Raw genomic sequence first — 17582 nt, 5'->3', positions numbered from 1 at the left:
GGAAGTCAGGAGCGCTGTCAGGAAAGCAAGTGGAGCAGGGGTTCAGGCGGCGGTGGTGATGTCCCTTGGCAAAAGACTACTCCCCCCCCCCCCCGGCCTCAGTAAAATTGTCAAGTGTTGACCGGTCCCTGGTGATAAAAAGGTTGGGGACCACTGCACCTAACAAAGGACTAATATTATCTTGTGTATTTTCCTGTAAAACGGGCAGTTGAAAAATATACATTCGACGGATTCAATCTCTTGTAAACCGTTGCAAAACCTCTCTTTACAATATCTGAACTTAGTAACAAAGAGGGGGGATCAATGCCACATTACCTTTAAACCAACAGAAGACTGGAGCAGGGGTAGTCAAAGTGCGGCCCTCCAGATGTCCATGGACTACAATTCCCATGAGCCCCTGCCAGCGTTAGCTGGCAGGGGCTCATGGGAATTGTAGTCCATGGACATCTGGAGGGCCGCACTTTGACTACTCCTGGACTGGAGTGAAGAAACAAGCTGTAAAAAGCTTGAGGATAGTTGTGTTGATCCACAGGAGAGCAGTTAGATTTGAGTCAAGTAGCACCTTAGGGACCCACAAAATTTTGGGGATATAATTTTTCAAAAGTTAAAGCTCCTTTCATCAGATGTTGTCTCACAAAGAGAATGCTGGTGGAACAAGCTCCCAGGAGTGAGGGGGGGCCTTTAGAAGCTCACTGGGTTCCGCAGGGTCTGCAAGACGGAGCTCTTCTGCCAGGCGTTTGGTTGAGGCTGGACCACAAGGAACATCTAGAAGGAACATCTATTTCTTTAGGATGCTTAGGGCTAATCCTGCGTTGAGCAGGGGGTTGGACTAGATGGCCTGTATGGCCCCTTCCAACGCTATGGTTCTATGATTCTATGAAGCCCCCGCCCCCATAATACTCTAGAGGAGAGGTGGATGTCTGATTGGGCTTAGGAGTAAAAGGATGTCAACTGCCACTCTTGTTTAATTTTAAGCAACATATTTATTGTTTGTATTGAATTATTGGCTTTCAGTTGTTGCACACCACACTGAGATGGCTGTGCCAAGAGAGATGGTCCTATTAATAGAAATAATAAAAATAAATATAGTGGTTGTTTTTAACCATTGACTGAATAATGTTTATAATAAATTGCCCAGGAAGCAATTTTTTTTTGCCTGAAAAAGCCCTCATAAACATATTTCGGATAACATTTTTGCAATGTTGAGGGTGCTCTGATAACTGGGTGTCAAATTTAGTGTGTCCAAGCATTTATACTGCGCTTGCCGTCCTGCGAGACCTCTCCCCCTTGGTTGCGGTGGGGGTCCCCTGCTGGCAGGCCCCATCTCCCTGCCCCCAATCTGTTGGGATTGTTGTGTTGTATCCTTGCCTGCACTCTCTGAGGCTGGAGTGTTCCTTTCGATAGTTGTTGGTTGTGTGTGTGTGTGTGAGAGTGAGAGATTAGATTGAGACTCCCTCTGTTTATGTTCAGGCTTATCTGCCAGAAAATGTAAAGAAGTCAGGACTTCTGTATTGTGACTATCAAATGAAACAATGTAACAACCAGATTGTTAATTTTATGTAAACCAAAGAAGAAGAAAGTGTATCTCTGAAGACCAGATTTTTGCTCAGAGAAAAAGTTACTGTTAAAGATTGTGTTTGACTGTTCTCGAGTATGTCAGTAAACATATTCAGTATTGCTACAGAATACTACAGTATTACTATATAGCTTATTATTATTTAAATTAAGAAGATAAGAAGAAAACAACTAAGGAATTGCAGTTGTCACCTGGTAGCTTTAATATACAGTTTTTCTCACTCCGCTGAACAAACTCTGACTGGGAGATTAGTGTAAATTGGCCAGTTTCCACGGAAAATTTCGTCATATCCCCCCCCCCCCCCGCCCCAGTTAAGATATTGATAGAAATCAAAATCCCAGTATTACCCTCCATATTTTTACCATGAAACCCAAGACAATCAGCTGGCTGACAGGGGGGACTTGCGCCTCAAAAGACGGAAATCCATCCAATGCACAGTGGCATGTCTGCGCCATTGCCCACACGACCTGGAAGTGACATCATCTCATTGAGGACATTGGGGTGACACTCTGGTATTTGGGCAAATACCCTGGTAGAAGCCAAATTCACCATAGAGTTTTTACCCAAATACCAGAGCCCCAACGTCCCCCAACGTCCCAGGCTGATGATGTCACTTCCGGGTGCCATGGGCAGTGATGTGGAGATGTCGTTGCACGCCACATGGGCCTCTCTGCCATTCTCAGCAAGTACCTCCCTTCTCCGATGGTTGCCAGGAAACCCTACGTGGTTTTTCCTGACGAAGAAGTCCGCCGTGTCGACTCCGTGTCCTCTTTGTGCCGTGCAGGAGGAGCTGAAGAGCAAGTCCAAAATCTGTGCCAATGTTTTCTGCGGAGCTGGCCGGGAGTGTGCAGTGACAGAGAAAGGCGAGCCCACTTGCTTGTGCATTGAGGTAAGGCTTGGAGCTGCCTGGGTTGCTGGGGCTGCAGAGTCAAGGCCTAACGGGAGGAAGCAGGGCCCGCCTAGACTCTGGGGCCCCCGCTGGGCCAACAGGGAGGGTCCCTCAGCAGCCTTTTCTGCACCGTCGTCTTGGCTTTGCTCAACATTGCTTGTTTGCTGCTATCACAGCCGCTGACTGGAAACTCTTTTTTGACCTCACTACTATCCTCTTGTATATTTAATGGATTTAAGGTTTCTTTCTCGAGGGGAGGGTCAAGAGAGAGAGAGGTCTCAAAAAACTCATGCCGGTTTGTCCTGCCTGCCTCCCTCCCTCTATGCAGCCCCCCCAACCTATTTCTTTTCTTTTTAAGAAATGCAAACCCCACAAAAGGCCTGTGTGCGGCAGCAACAGTAAGACATACCTGAACCACTGTGAGCTGCATCGGGATGCCTGCCTCACTGGCTCCAAGATCCAGGTGGACTACGACGGCCACTGCAAAGGTGAGCCGGGTTTCAGGTGGGGCCGTCTCGGAAGAACGCCTTGGGGGCACTGAGGAAAGCCTAGCTTATGCTCAGCCAGTTTGGCTTCATAAGCGCATGTGAGGTAACCTAGTGCTTATTTGGGCCAAAATATTGCTATGAAACGGCGCAGCTCCTCGGACAAGCCTAGAGACAGATGGATTCAGGAGAGGCAATGGGGCAGGAGGTCAAGCATTCTCTTGCCAGGGCAACACAGGCAGAGCCCCGCCTGTTATAGGAGATGGTACCAGGAACTGCGTTACTAGGGGAGGTGGTTCAAGGGCAAGGCCTCTGCTTGGCATGCAGAAGGTCCCAGGTTCAGTCCCTGACATCTCCAGTGGAAAGGACCAGGTCATAGGTGGCAGGAAAGACCCGAGACCCTGGAAGAGCTGCTGCCAGACTGAGTAGAGCAGGGGTAGTCAAACTGCGGCCCTCCAGAGTGAAAAATGTGAGAAGGGGGAGCCGAAAGGATTTATGAGGGACCCTGGTCACTGAACCAATGAAATGCCCTTTTTGTCACATATGACTGATTGCTAGAAAGTGCTAGAAACTTTGTCAAGGGAAAGAAAAGGAAATCACGTAATCCATTCCTTTGTGGATGTCCAAATTAATGCATTCAAAAAAATATGAATGTGCGTGCTTCTCTTGGCTGAATGTCCTACAAATCTCTCTCAGGTGTCTTTAAGGCAGGTAAGAATTCATTCTTAGCTTAGGCCTTTTTTAGCCTCACTCATTGTGCAAGTGGCCAGCCTACCACCAGGGGGCTCTGGAACCTGAGAAGAGCTCCTGAAAGGACGGTGGCCAAAGAAAGGTTGAGAATGGTTGGTCTAGAGGTAATTGGGGATGAACCTCACCGAACCCACAAAATGTTTACAAGGAAGACCTTTTGCTATGGTTTTCTCATTTCTTTCTGTTAACAGAGAAGAAAGCGGACAACTCTGCCGCAAGCCCAGGTAAGCACACTTCACTTCTTGTCCTTTATAACAGTGGTCCCCAACCTGCGGGCTGCGGCCCGTTGCCGGGCCGCGAAGGCCATGGAGCCGGGCCGCGGCTGCAAGCTTGCGGCCCGGGAAGCTTCTTACTGCGGGAGGGCGGAGAGAGGGAATCAGGGCCAGGCCGAGCGGCCGCGGCCTGATGCGCGGGCGCAGCCTGTGCGGGCGCGGCCCAATGTGCGGGCGTGGCCAGCGGGGTGCGGCCCGATGCATGGGTGTGGCCAGCGGGGGCGCGGCCCGATGAGCGGGCGCAGTCCGCGCGGGCGCGGCCCAATGCCCTGCCGGTCCCCAGCCTCAGAAAGGTTGGGGACCACTGCTTTATAACATTTAAACTACGGCATATAATAAACATACATGTCTGCATTGACCCTTGATCGCATCCTATTCCTGGGCTGACCGCTGCAGTGGTGGTGCTGGAGTGCAGCAGAGCCAAACGTGCAGCTCTCTCTTTTGGCAAACGACCAAAGAGGCAGAAGAAGCTGGGCATCTTGATCCCCTTCCCAGAATCCCAGTGGAAATGGCGTCTTTATTTCTCCAAGCTTCTGTAGGTCACAGATATTACCAATCAAATAAATTGCCATCAGATAACTATCTGTCTCCTCCTCTCGGCAAAGATACAGCACCAGACAAACAGCTTCCCCTGGATTGCCTTTCTGCATTATTTTTGTACTGTTTTAGAAATGGCGATGATGCTAGCCGTTCAGTTGTGTCTGACTTTTGGTGATCCTGTCTTCACATCTGTTGATCTTGCACCGTTTCTTTTAGTTGCATAATGCTCTGTCCACCTCCTGGATACAACAATCTTACATTTTTCACTGGGTTACTTACCTAGCTCTTCGATTTGCAAAGCAGGAAGAGCGCCAGAATAGTCCCTATTCTGCTATGCTTCTGTCTTTGGAAGTGACACTGTACCGAACCACAGGGTGTCCTTCAGTCTGCAGGGCATGCATGTCTCTTTGTGCATGCGCTTATTTCCCCTCAAGGAGAAGGGGAAGAAGCACTTTTTTGACTGCTTTTATGTCTACTGCTCCCAGCCTGACTTTTGTCATTTCTGTGCTCGCTCAACAGTTGTCTGCTACCAGGCTGACCGGGATGAGCTCCGGCATCACCTCATTCAGTGGCTCGAGGCGGAGATCATTCCTGACGGCTGGTTCTCGAAAGGCAGCAACTACACAGAGATCCTGGACAAATACTTCAAGGTAGGTATGACGGATATATGGGGCAGCCAGATGTTTGCATTGCACTAGGGTGCTGATGATAGGACAATAGGGTTAACAGAGCAGGGGTCACCTGGCGTCAGTCTTAGCAAGGATTTTAGAAAGTAAGCCTTGTCGTACTTTGCAATAAAGAAACTTCCTTGCAAATGGAGTTTTCTTATTGAAAGCAGTCTGCTGAACCTTCACAACCAGCTTCTGGTTTGTCCATCTCTGTCCACCTTGCCTTCAAGCCACAACCTGGCTCCCCCACATGTACAGAAAGGAGGTTGCACATCTCCAGGTGGGGCCTGAAGATCTCCCAGAACTCTAATTCCCCTGGAGAAAACAGCTTCTTGGAAGGATGGACTCTTCAAACCCCTCCCTCCCAAAGCAGGACCTCCCCTTGTCTTCAGGAATTTCCCAATCCAGAGATGGCCACTCTAGTAGTGAGACTGACTCACTTGCTTAACAGTTGCAACAAGCTCTTTCCCTCCTCTTCCCTAAGCTTCAGCCATGTTGGCTTAAGAAATCAGTAGGGGACCACCCTGGATGATTCAGGGGGTACGAAGGCTTTGTGAAATTGCCGGACCCTCCCTGACTACACTGGTTCACAATTATAATCCAGTTCTGGCTGATCCTTCACAGACAGGACCATGCAGGTAAACGGGCCTGCTTAAAGGAGGGGGAAACTGAGAAACTGTAAGGAGTTGGGAAATAGGGTTAGCTAAGGAGGTAAAAGACTATTGGATTGTTTTCATAGGCTCAGGCCCTAAAAAGAACATCTAGACCTGGAGTGGTCAAACTGTGGCTCTCCAGATGTCCATGGACTACAATTCCCATGAGCCCCTGCCAGCATACTGGCATGCGATCGTGGGAATTGTAGTCCATGGACATCTGGAGAGCCACAGTCTGGCCACCCCTGATCTAGACGATGCTGGCCTCCCTGCTCAAAAGACCACCTGCAGAAAACTCCTAAGAACATAATTTGGCCTCTCCTGATCAGTAACCGTTGCAACATTTTGTGCAAAGAAGAGGCAGCCGTGGGTTTCTGTACCATTAGATTTATTCAAATATGTTTAAAATTGAATTTCATAAGTTTAAAGTGGAGATTAATATTTAATTATTGTGTTTATTTTATGTATATTTACTATTTAAACGTTTAGGCTGCCCCTCTTGAGCCCGTCATCTTGGAGCGGTGTACCACATTATAAAACAAAAGCAGTAAAAATGCATAAATTCATTAACATTGCTAAAAAGCTTACATTAGATATCTGAGGGCAGGGGCTCATGGGGATTGTAGTCCATGGATATCGGGAGAGCCACAATTTGGCCGCCCCTGCACTCCACCAAGTCGGGTTGCTTACTCTGGTGCTGTTCGGCCGCTTTGGAGATTACCAAAGCCCGAGGTGGCCAGTACCGTGGCGTGGAGAGGAGAGGAGGGGCAGCACCAGTGGTGATGCGCCAGCCTGCACCCGCATGCAAGCAGGGAGCTCTGTACTTCCGTGTGGGTGCCAGCTGGCATGCCGCCGCTGCCACCACCTCTCCTCTCCGCACCATTGGCCACCTCGGGCTTCGGTGACTGCTGAAGCGGCTGGAGCATGCAACCCTAGCACGAAGGTGATTGGAAAGGCCTCGGCCTGAGAGCCTGGAGAGCAGCTGACCTGCTAAGTGGACAGTATGGACCTCGGTGGACCATGAGTCTGATTCAGGAGAAGCAGCTTGTTGTGTGCTCCCGAAGAGGAAGTGACCCTCTTCTTGCATCCCTCTTTGCGTCTTTCCAGAATGTGGATGATGGGGACTCTGGCTTAGACTCCAGCGAGTTCTTGAAGTTTGTGGACCAAAACGAGACGGCGGTCAACCTCACTGCCTACGTGGACCAGGAGACCAACAGGTTGCTCAGGTGGGTGGAGGCAGGAAGCGGGAGGAGAATAAAGTCCTGGGGCCACAGAGAGCGAGGTGCTGTTTTTGTGTTTGGAAGAAAACCGCTCCAGGAGGCATCATGGAGAGCACCCTGACCCGGGTGGCCCAGCCTAGCCTGATGTCGTCAAATCCCAGAAGCTAAGCAGGGCCATGGCTGATCAGTCCCCAGAAGCGTGACCCCCAAGGGACTCCTGCGTTGCTATGCAGAGGCAGGCAAGGGCAAGCTGCCTTTGAATGGCCTTGAAAGCCCCACTGGGTCGTCCTAAGTCGACTGCAGCTTGACAGCACTTCCCCCCTCCGTTCGAGAGCAGGAGGGAGCGTGGGTGGGCGGGCTACTCAGGCCTGTCCTTTCTGGCTGGTGGTCCATCTGCTCCAGCCTTTTTCAACCTTTTTGACCACGGAGAAGCCCCTGAAATAATTTATCAGGGATCCCCAGAACTGGGCCGGAAGTGATGTCACCTGGCCACGCCTCCTGCCGTGCCCGAGGGGGACCGGGGTGGTTTGAGGCGGGAGTAAGCGTCCAGGCTCCACCCCCTTTTCCAGGTGCAGTAGCAACTTGAGAATGCCCCCCCCCCCCGGTCAACGGAATCGGCCGGTTCTCTGCTTTCACGGCAGTGCTGGGAATAGCTTATGGCCGAATCCATTAAGGCGGGATGTAGGGGAAAGGCCGGGAATATCACAGGGAGCCCCAGGGAGCCTGGGTCGGCAACCCCTGTCCCCCTCCATGCCAGCAGTTTTCTTTGGGAGAAGGAAAGCCGGCAGGCAGAAAAGCCGCTTGGAGAAGGGTTCAAAATTGAGTAAGAAAAAGGACAGGATGAAACAAAGCTTCCGCCTCTTTCATTAAAAAGGGACACAGGGAGCCTCATCTGTGGCCTGCAGGAAAGAGATGCCTCTTCTAGTTGTCAGAAAAGCAAAAACCGACAGGCGAGGCAACACTCCTCTGCGTAGCCACCCTTTCTGTTGTTTTCTTTGAGGCAGCCCACGCCAGTCCAGTGGAAAAGGCCCTTTCAAATAGCACCGGCGTTGAATTGCACAGGCCATCCCGGCTCACATTTCTCCCCCTGTCGAGAACAGGAATGTTTCTCCTGCGGTCCTCCCAGAATTGCCCTCCCCGTGACCCAGGACTTTGCTCCTTCCGGCCTGCCGCTGCAGAGATACTAGGAGCGCTTGCCCTCACGGCCAGCTGCCCGTTAAGCGGTCGCTCGTTGGCCTTGCCTCTCCCCGAGTCTGCGGCTCCCGACAAACGTGGCAATCGCGATGTTGTGAAACTGATAAGGGAAGGGGCCTATTAATTTAGGTCACAGAGGGTGAGGCAGGTAGGTTGCCCAATAGCCCAGGTGGCTTCTGCCAATGAGAGCAGGGCCTTGCGAGACCTTAAACAGTTACGCAGGGCCTGCCAGAAGGAGCTGTTCTGTCCGGCCTACAGTCGAGGCCTAGGAACAGCTTTCTAGTTGCTGCATCCCACCCAGCTGAAGTCCGCCGGAGTGAATGTTTCATGATTCCTCCCCCTCTTTTTCTCCCTTGGGGAAGGAGGTGGCTCTGAATTAACTCGTCTAGTTAATATTTATTAATTAACAAAACTTGCAAAACTTACTATTTTTTTCTACATTTATGTGTCGTTTTAATCTGTTTGTAAGCTGCCCCGAGCCTCCAGTGAAAGTATATCAGTGTGGTAAATAAGTGTGATTTTTTTGGATACCCAATTGCACCACCCTAACTGTGCTGGTTTGTAAATATGTGAACTGCTCTGTTTTATCAGACTTTGCCTCAGGATGGAAGAATTTTGAGCCCTCAAAGAGACTCTTTCTCTCTTTCTCTCTCTCTTTCTGTCTCTGTCTCTTTCTTTCTTTCTTTCTTTCTTTCTTTCTTTCTTTCTCTCTCTCTCTCTCTCTCTCTTTCTCTCTCTGTCTCTCTCTGTGTCTTTCTTTTTTCTTTCTTTCTCTCTTTCTCTCTTTCTCTTTCTGTCTCTGTCTCTCTCTGTCTCTTTCTCTTTCTCTCTCTCTGTCTCTTTCTCTCTCTCTCTGTCTCTTTCTTTCTCTCTCTCTCTCTTTCTTTCTTTCTTTCTTTCTCTCTCTCTTTCTCTCTCTGTCTCTCTCTGTGTCTTTCTTTTTTTCTTTCTTTCTCTCTCTTTCTCTTTCTCTTTCTGTCTGTCTCTCTCTCTGTCTCTTTCTCTCTCTCTGTCTCTTTCTCTCTCTCTCTGTCTCTCTGTCTCTCTCTTTCTTTCTCTCTCTCTCTCTCTCTCTCTCTCTCTCTCTTTCTTTCTTTCTTTCTTTCTTTCTTTCTTTCTTTCTTTCTTTCTTTCTTTCTTTCTTTCTTTCTTTCAGGGGCCTCTGTGTGGACGCCCTCATCGAACTTTCGGATGAAAATGCCGACTGGAAGCTGAGCTTCAACGAATTCCTCAAGTGCCTCAATCCGTCCTTCAACCCGCCGGAGAAAAGTAGGAGCTCCCGGCCTGCATGAGGGGTGGGGCGCAGGTTGCCAAGCTCCAGGTGGTGTCTGGACATCTGGGATTACAACTGCACTGCAGGCAACAGAGATCAGTTCCCCTGGAGAAAATGGTCGAGCTGGAAGGTGGATTCTCAGGCACTGAAGCCCCTCCCCTCCCCTCCCCTGGCCCCGCTCTCCTCAGGCTCCACCCCTTCCCTGCATATCCAGGTATTTCCCAACCCAGAGCAGGCATCCCCAGCGAGGGCAGAGGAGTCTAAAGCATGATTTAGTCCTGCCCATAGTTTAATGGCCATTCATGCAAGTCTCACTCCAGGGCTCTGCCCCCAAACCAACAATGCAGCCGCCGGGCCCACACCTAAACCGGGTCATTTCCCTCTGCCAGAGAACCGCAAAGGGGAGAAGGCTTGGAAGGTCTATAACCCACACAATTTTAAAACTTATTATTTCAGGATAACAAAGTCCATGGAGATGGAGCTGACGGCCAATGTCCATTTCTCCGTTCATGGCCTCCTCCTCTCGAGCTGCTTGCAAATTCTAGCGAGTGGCCATGAAGACAGGGCACAGGCGAAGGCAGCTCTGTTTTTCAGTTAGGGCTTTTGTGCTTAGCCAGCGTGGTGGAAAGCTTTTCCTCTCAGAGAGAAAGCCACGGAGCAGGTCAAGCAAAGATGCGGGCTGCTGGTTGGGTTAGGAGCGACACTCCGAGGCCTGCCTCTGTCCAGCCGCGTCCTCTCCCCTGCCGTTTCAGAGTGTGCCCTTGAAGACGAGACGTACGAGGACGGGGCGGAGACCCAGGTGGAGTGCAACCGCTGCGTCTGTGCCTGCGGGAAGTGGGTGTGCACTGCTATGACCTGCGAGGGTACGTCCTGCTGAGAAAGACAGATCTCCTTATTATCCCTGGTTTCCTAGCGAGGGCAAGAACTGTGGCGTCAAGAAGGCCTGCCCCTATTCCGAGCACTTGACTTCGCTTGGCCGGGGAAAATAATCGGGAACATTGAAGATCTGTGTGCACGCTTGCCCTAAACGTTGATCATGCCAGATTGAGTCGATGCAGTTTTTCCTTGAAGATGGAAACTGGGTTTTGGAGGGGTCGTGATTAATGCAGTTGTCTTTTTGGACGTTCAGTAAAGCATTTAGGGAAATAAGAAACCTAAGAAACCAGTCCTGGAACAGGAAACTTTTCTATCATTGCATATAGCAGGGTGACCAAACTGCGGCTCTTTAGATGTCCATGGACTACAATTCCCATGAGCCCCTGCCAGCAGCTGCTGGCAGGGGCTCATGGGAATTGTAGTCCATGGACATCTAAAGAGCCACGGTTTGGTCACCCTGAGTATGATGCTGGTTAAAGCAGGGGCCCCGAACCTTTTTGAACCAATGGGCAATTTTGGAATTTTGACACAGTGTGGCAGATGCAGCCACAAAATAGCTGCCCCACAGTGGGTGCCACAGGAGGCGGAGCCAGCCACAAAACGCCCACAACAGCTTACTCCCAGCCCCCCAGTGAAGTTTATTGTGCAGCTGCGGCCGCTCGGGATCTGTGGATGACGTGAGGTTTGGCTTCTTGGGCACTGCGGGATGAGTCTGGTCAGGGCAGGGAGGAGGAGTCCCGGGTGAGGTAAGAAATTCAGAAAGAGACAACTGGCCAGCAGCCCCCGTGGTCAGTTGCCACAACTTGCAGGTCAAACCAGCTTGGCCATGTGAACTGCTTGTGGTCGGGGATCTGAAAATCTGAGAATGCGCCCATCCAGTTCCAGAATGGTGGGGTGAGTCAGCTGGAATCTAGGCTGGAATTTCCGCCTTGGAAAAGCAGGCGGCAGGCAGAGTTCAGTCCAACAACTGACTGAAGAAAGAGGCTCAGCAGCAGATCATCTGTTCAGCAGACATAGGCTGCAGGTTCAATCCCCGGCAGCATCTCCGGTTAGAAAGGACCAGGGAGGAGGGGCTGGGAAAGACATCCGCCTGAGACACTGGAGAAGCACTGCCAGCCAGTCTGGATGGGCAATCATGACCTTGATAGGCCAAAGATCTGACTCACTTCGTTAGCTTAAGGATCAGGAAATAGAAATGTGAAGCCAGTATTTCTTGGATTTATTGATTCAGAAACACCCCCCTCCACACACACTCCCCCTCTCACCACCCACCCACTGGGGTAGGCTAGCCCAAGAGGGGGGCAGGCTCAGGGCTCACTCATGGCTTTCCCATGGCAGAACTGGCATTCGGAGGCAGTCCTCCTAGCTCCTAGTCAGGTCTTGGGCCAGTTCCCACTTCCAAACAGAGAGGAACAGACCTATCCACTGGCAATATGATAAACTAGTAAAAAAGCCCATTGTATGAAGAAGACAATGGGCGCTAGCAGGTGGGGACCAGAGCGAGCGGCAGGCGAGGGACAGAGCGAGGGACAGGCTACCTGAAAGAGGAGGCGGGCGGCGGCTCCTCGGCGTCTCGTAGTTTTTGCCGAGGAGCATCAGGTGTGGTGCGCTGGGCTGCGGCGGCTCCTCTGCATTTTTTTGTTCTTCTGCGGCTTTCCCGGCGGCTCCATTGTGTTCTGGGGCCATGAGGGCAGGGAGCCGCCAGCAGCAGCGCTGTGCGCGGCTGCCGGGGCTCCCAGGGCGCCGGCTTGAAGCGGCGACAGGCTCCTCCAGGGGTTTTTTTTTTCTGCTGCCTCTCGTGGGAGCGCCGGCTTGGAGCTGCGAAAGGCTCCTACAGGGTTAATTTTTTTCTGCTGCTTGGAGTTGCGAAAGGCTCCTACAGGGTTTTTTTTTTTTCTGCTGGCTCTCCTGGGCGCCGGCTTGGAGCTGCGAAAGGCTCCTACAGGGTTAATTTTTTTCTGCTGCTTGGAGCTGGGAAAGGCTCCTAAAGGTTTTTTTTTTTTCTGCTGCTTGGAGCTGTGAAAGGCTCCTACAGGGTTTGTTTTTTTTTCTGCTAGCTCTCGTGGGCGTGCCGGCTTGGAGTTGCGAATGGCTCCTACAGGGTTTTTTTCCCCTGCTGCTTGGAGCTGCGAAAGGCTCCTACAGGGTTAATTTTTTTCTTCTGCTTGGAGCTGCGAAAGGCTCCTACAGGGTTAATTTTTTTCTGCTAGCTCTCGTGGGCGTGCCGGCTTGGAGCTCCTACAGGGTTTTTTTTTTTTCTGCTGGGAGCTGCGAAAGGCTCCTTCAGGGTTTTTTTTCCTGCTGCTTGGAGCTGCGAAAGGCTCCTACAGGGTTAATTTTTTTCTGCTGCCTCTCGTGGGCGTGCCGGCTTGGAGCTCCTACAGGGTTTTTTTTTCTGCTGCTTGGAGCTGTGAAAGGCTCCTTCAGGGTTTTTTTTTCTGCTGCTTGGAGCTGGGAAAGGCTCCTTCAGGGTTTTTTTTTCTGCTGCTTGGAGCTGGGAAAGGCTCCTTCAGGGTTTTTTTTTCTGCTGCTTGGAGCTGGGAAAGGCTCCTTCAGGGTTTTTTTTTTTCTGCTGCGTGGAGCTGGGAAAGGCTCCTACAGGGTTTGTTTTTTCTGCTGCTTGGAGCTGGGAAAGGCTCCTTCAGGGTTTTTTTTTCTGCTGCTTGGAGCTGGGAAAGGCTCCTTCAGGGTTTTTTTTTCTGCTGCTTGGAGCTGGGAAAGGCTCCTTCAGGGTTTTTTTTTCTGCTGCTTGGAGCTGCGAAAGGCTCCTACAGGGGTTTTTTTTTTCTGCTGCCTCTCGTGGGAGCGCCGGCTTGGAGCTGCGAAAGGCTCCTACAGGGTTAATTTTTTTCTGCTGCTTGGAGTTGCGAAAGGCTCCTACAGGGTTTTTTTTTTTTCTGCTGGCTCTCCTGGGCGCCGGCTTGGAGCTGCGAAAGGCTCCTACAGGGTTAATTTTTTTCTGCTGCTTGGAGCTGGGAAAGGCTCCTAAAGGTTTTTTTTTTTCTGCTGCTTGGAGCTGTGAAAGGCTCCTACAGGGTTTGTTTTTTTTTCTGCTAGCTCTCGTGGGCGTGCCGGCTTGGAGTTGCGAATGGCTCCTACAGGGTTTTTTTCCCCTGCTGCTTGGAGCTGCGAAAGGCTCCTACAGGGTTAATTTTTTTCTTCTGCTTGGAGCTGCGAAAGGCTCCTACAGGGTTAATTTTTTTCTGCTAGCTCTCGTGGGCGTGCCGGCTTGGAGCTCCTACAGGGTTTTTTTTTTTTCTGCTGGGAGCTGCGAAAGGCTCCTTCAGGGTTTTTTTTCCTGCTGCTTGGAGCTGCGAAAGGCTCCTACAGGGTTAATTTTTTTCTGCTGCCTCTCGTGGGCGTGCCGGCTTGGAGCTCCTACAGGGTTTTTTTTTCTGCTGCTTGGAGCTGTGAAAGGCTCCTTCAGGGTTTTTTTTTCTGCTGCTTGGAGCTGGGAAAGGCTCCTTCAGGGTTTTTTTTTCTGCTGCTTGGAGCTGGGAAAGGCTCCTTCAGGGTTTTTTTTTTTCTGCTGCGTGGAGCTGGGAAAGGCTCCTACAGGGTTTGTTTTTTCTGCTGCTTGGAGCTGGGAAAGGCTCCTTCAGGGTTTTTTTTTCTGCTGCTTGGAGCTGGGAAAGGCTCCTTCAGGGTTTTTTTTTCTGCTGCTTGGAGCTGGGAAAGGCTCCTTCAGGGGTTTTTTTTCTGCTGCTTGGAGCTGCGAAAGGCTCCTACAGGGTTTTTTTTTTCTGCTGCCTCTCGTGGGCGTGCCGGCTTGGAGCTCCTACAGGGTTTTTTTTCCTGCTGCTTGGAGCTGTGAAAGGCTCCTTCAGGGTTTTTTTTTCTGCTGCTTGGAGCTGGGAAAGGCTCCTTCAGGGTTTTTTTTTCTGCTGCTTGGAGCTGTGAAAGGCTCCTACAGGGTTTTTTTTTTCTGCTAGCTCTCGTGGGCTTGGAGCTCCTACAGGGGTTTTTTTTTCTGCTGCTTGGAGCTGTGAAAGGCTCCTACAGGGTTTTTTTTTTCTGCTGCTTGGAGCTGCGAAAGGCTCCTACAGGGTTAATTTTTTTCTGCTGCCTCTCGTCGGCGCGCCGGCTTGGAGCTCCTACAGGGTTTTTTTTTCTGCTGCTTGGAGCTGCGAAAGGCTCCTGCAGGGTTTTTTTTTTTCTGCTAGCTCTCGTGGGCTTGGAGCTCCTACAGGGTTTTTTTTTCTGCTGCTTGGAGCTGCGAAAGGCTCCTACAGGGGTTTTTTTTTCTGCTGCCTCTTGTCGCGCTAGCGGCGAAAGGCTCCTCCAGGGGTGTTTCTTTTTTCTCTGCAGCTTCTTGGCGGCTGGAGTCTTGTGTTGTGTTTGCGGCGGGGGCTTCCTTGGGGCCGGCCTGACGCGGTGAGAGACGCTTCGCGCCTCTCACCGCGTCAGGCCGGGAGCAACTGCGAGCCGCGCTGAGCGCGGCTCGCAGTTGCTGGGGCTGGGAATCGGAGGGACCAATCGGCAGGCGCTTCGCGCCTGCCGTTTGGTCCCTCCGGTTGTCTGTCATGAGGAAGGGTCCAATCCGGACCCTTCCTCATCCCGGACACATCCCGCCCCAGAACCCCTTACTGTTTTATTTAGTCCGTGGCGCCCGCGGCGCCACGGGCGGTGTACAGATAAAGAAAAATGCCCTATTTTTGTGGTTTTCCTTGTTTCTTTATTCTTTAGGACTTCTGTCAGTGGATAGGTCTGTTCCTCTGTTTTCTTTAATCATTAGATCACCCACTTCCAGCCTGGCCTACCTCATGGGGTCATTGTGAAGACAAAACGGAGGAGGAAGAGGAGGAGGAGGAGGAGGCAAATCCTTCTGGGTGGGGAGAAAGTTGGGGGATAGGAAGGAAGGAAAGAAGGAAAGAAAGAAAAAAAGAAAGACAGACAGACAGAGCTGAAATAGCGCATATCCTTAAGACCTTTTCATGGTCTGGTGGGGCTTGAAAGGTTTTTGATCCCCCCCCCCCCCCCCGCATTGCTCCTGCTCCCTTAAATCTTGGCCTGGCCACGACAGTGAACTCAGTCATCTAATTACGTAGTCCAGCAAAGAAAGGCATCCTTTGATGCACGGAGAGTTTGCCCCTATTCAGAACCCCTGAATGCCCGCTCCGGCTGTTCTGAACACCTGCCAGGATAGCCCACCCCCTCCTTTGCCTCCCTGGCAGCGACCAGACCCCGGGAGGACATGCTGTCCTTTTCATTATGCTCCTTCTTCTTGAGCCCTTTCTGAAATAAAGAGCCCCAGTCCACCCCCATTTCAGCATGGCTCTCAGTCCCAAGTCGGCCTCAGCTGGCCCCCTTTCAGCCTCACGGTGAGTGGCCGGGCTCAGTCCTGCCTTGTTTCCCTCGGAAGGTCTGAAGCCAGAACAATACGTTGCCTCTCTCCAGGGCTGGTTCTCCCCGGCTGTTGATGAAGTCGAATGGCAGGTGGCCATGAGGCTGGGCAGAGGGGCCCGATAAAAGTTTTGAGGGGCTGCATCCAGCAGTTTGGTGTCTGTGTGTGTATGCCAAGCCTCACAGCAAGACCTGGTAGAATGCTAACACCCCCTGTGAATGGGCTCAAGTTGGGCTCAGAGGGGCTCAGTGGTGAAGAAGCAGCAGAAACCTGGGGCTGAATTGTCTAGGCCAGGGGTAGTCAAGCAGCGGCCGCAGTTTGACTACCCTTGGTAAAGCAGGGATTCCTAAACAGGGAACTGCACTTTCTATTCTGTGGTCCGTGTTTGGCCTGGCTGACATATGGTTTTCTCAGCCACTCGTTGTTAAACTTGACATGGTGAAGTCTGTGGTGACTTTGTCCTGCCTGCTGACCCCGTGAGTCCTCAGCGGTCCATGTTCTGTCACTTGCAGCTTTAAGGACTTGGTTTGGTTTGGCAGGTAATACTCAGAAGATGCCTTCCCAGGGACAGCAGCCTGACGAGAAGCTGACGGAAGAGGAACTGGCCAGATACGTTCAGGAACTGCAAAAGCATCAGGTGAGGATGGGCCTGCAGGGACCCGGGGGCCTTCGATCTGTGCCGGCCATATATTCATCTCAGAGTTTTTATTCTGCTTTTTTTGCTGCTGAATCCTGCGTGTGTCGATGTCTGGGCTTAAGCAGGAGCATAATATCCTGCAAGCCAGTGTTTCATGAGAGCCAGCTTGGTGTAGTGGTTAGGAGTGCAGACTTCTAATCTGGCATGCCAGGTTCAATTCTGCACTCCCCCACATGCAGCCAGCTGGGTGACCTTGGGCTTCCCACGGCACTGATAAAAACTGTTCTGACCGAGCAGGAATATCAGGGCTCTCTTAGCCTCACCCACCCCACAGGGTTTCTGTTATGGGGAGAGGAAAGGGAAGGCGAATGGAAGCCGCTTTGAGACTTCTTCGGGTAGAGAAAAGCGGCATATAAGAACCAACTCTTCTTCTTCAGTAATCTCAGGGCTCTCTCAGCCTCACCTCCCTCACAGGGTGCCTGTTGTGGGGAGAGGAAAGGGAAGGTGACTGTAAACCGCTTTGGGCCTCCTTTGGGTAGAGAAAAGCGGCATATAAGAACCAACCTTCTTCTTCTTTTTCTTCTTCTTCTTCAAGGTCTGAACCTTTATTGATATTTAGCAAGTGTAAAAACAGGAAAGAAAGGTCTCTCTGGTTTGCATTCTTCCATAAGTTTGGCCAGCATATGTCCTATGACTGCCACATATCTGAAGAAGTGAGCATAACTCACAAAAGCTCATGTTGAGATAAACTTAGTAGCCATGCGAGTCTGTCTGTAGCCGTAGAAGAGAGCAAGAATACGGCAGCACCTTAAAGACTTATCAAAATTTGTGGCAGGGAATAAACTTTTGTGTGCCGCTACTTTGAAGAAGACAGCAGTGATTCACAAAGGTTTGTACCTTGCCACAAATTTTGATAGTCTTTAAGGTGCTATTGGGCTGGTTATAGTGAATTTGGCACTAGGAAGTGTTTGTCCTGTGTCTGAGTGGAGTTCATTAGCAAGTCCATTAGGAGGTGTTTGTCCTATGTCTGGGTGGAGTTCATTAGCAAATCTATTAGGAAGTGCTTTTTCTGTACCTGGGTGGCGTTCATTAGAACTCTGCTGGACTCTTTCTCTTTCGTGTTGGAATAAACATTACTTTTTAAAAAGTGTCACAGACTAATATCTTGAAAAGTGGTTTGATTCCCCCTCACCCTCGTCAGACTG

The 17582-nt window shown here is 51.0% G+C and overlaps 1 protein-coding gene across 1 annotated transcript in view; it reads left to right on the top strand.

Moving 5' to 3' along the window:
- FSTL1 (follistatin like 1) overlaps positions 1-17582 on the top strand; it is a 40214-nt gene that overhangs the window by 20245 nt on the left and 2387 nt on the right. Inside the window, exons 3-10 of the mRNA XM_077346301.1 lie at positions 2361-2465; positions 2824-2953; positions 3892-3924; positions 5032-5162; positions 6941-7059; positions 9404-9516; positions 10273-10383; positions 16280-16377. Of these exons, the coding sequence (XP_077202416.1) occupies positions 2361-2465; positions 2824-2953; positions 3892-3924; positions 5032-5162; positions 6941-7059; positions 9404-9516; positions 10273-10383; positions 16280-16377 (840 nt within the window). The remainder of the gene's footprint in view (positions 1-2360; positions 2466-2823; positions 2954-3891; positions 3925-5031; positions 5163-6940; positions 7060-9403; positions 9517-10272; positions 10384-16279; positions 16378-17582) is intronic.

This window comes from Paroedura picta, chromosome 7 (assembly GCF_049243985.1).
Source record: "Paroedura picta isolate Pp20150507F chromosome 7, Ppicta_v3.0, whole genome shotgun sequence".
NCBI classification, from domain to species: Eukaryota; Metazoa; Chordata; class Lepidosauria; order Squamata; family Gekkonidae; genus Paroedura; species Paroedura picta.
Note: the sequence above shows the minus strand (reverse complement) of the source record. Positions and strands in the feature narration are given on the sequence as shown.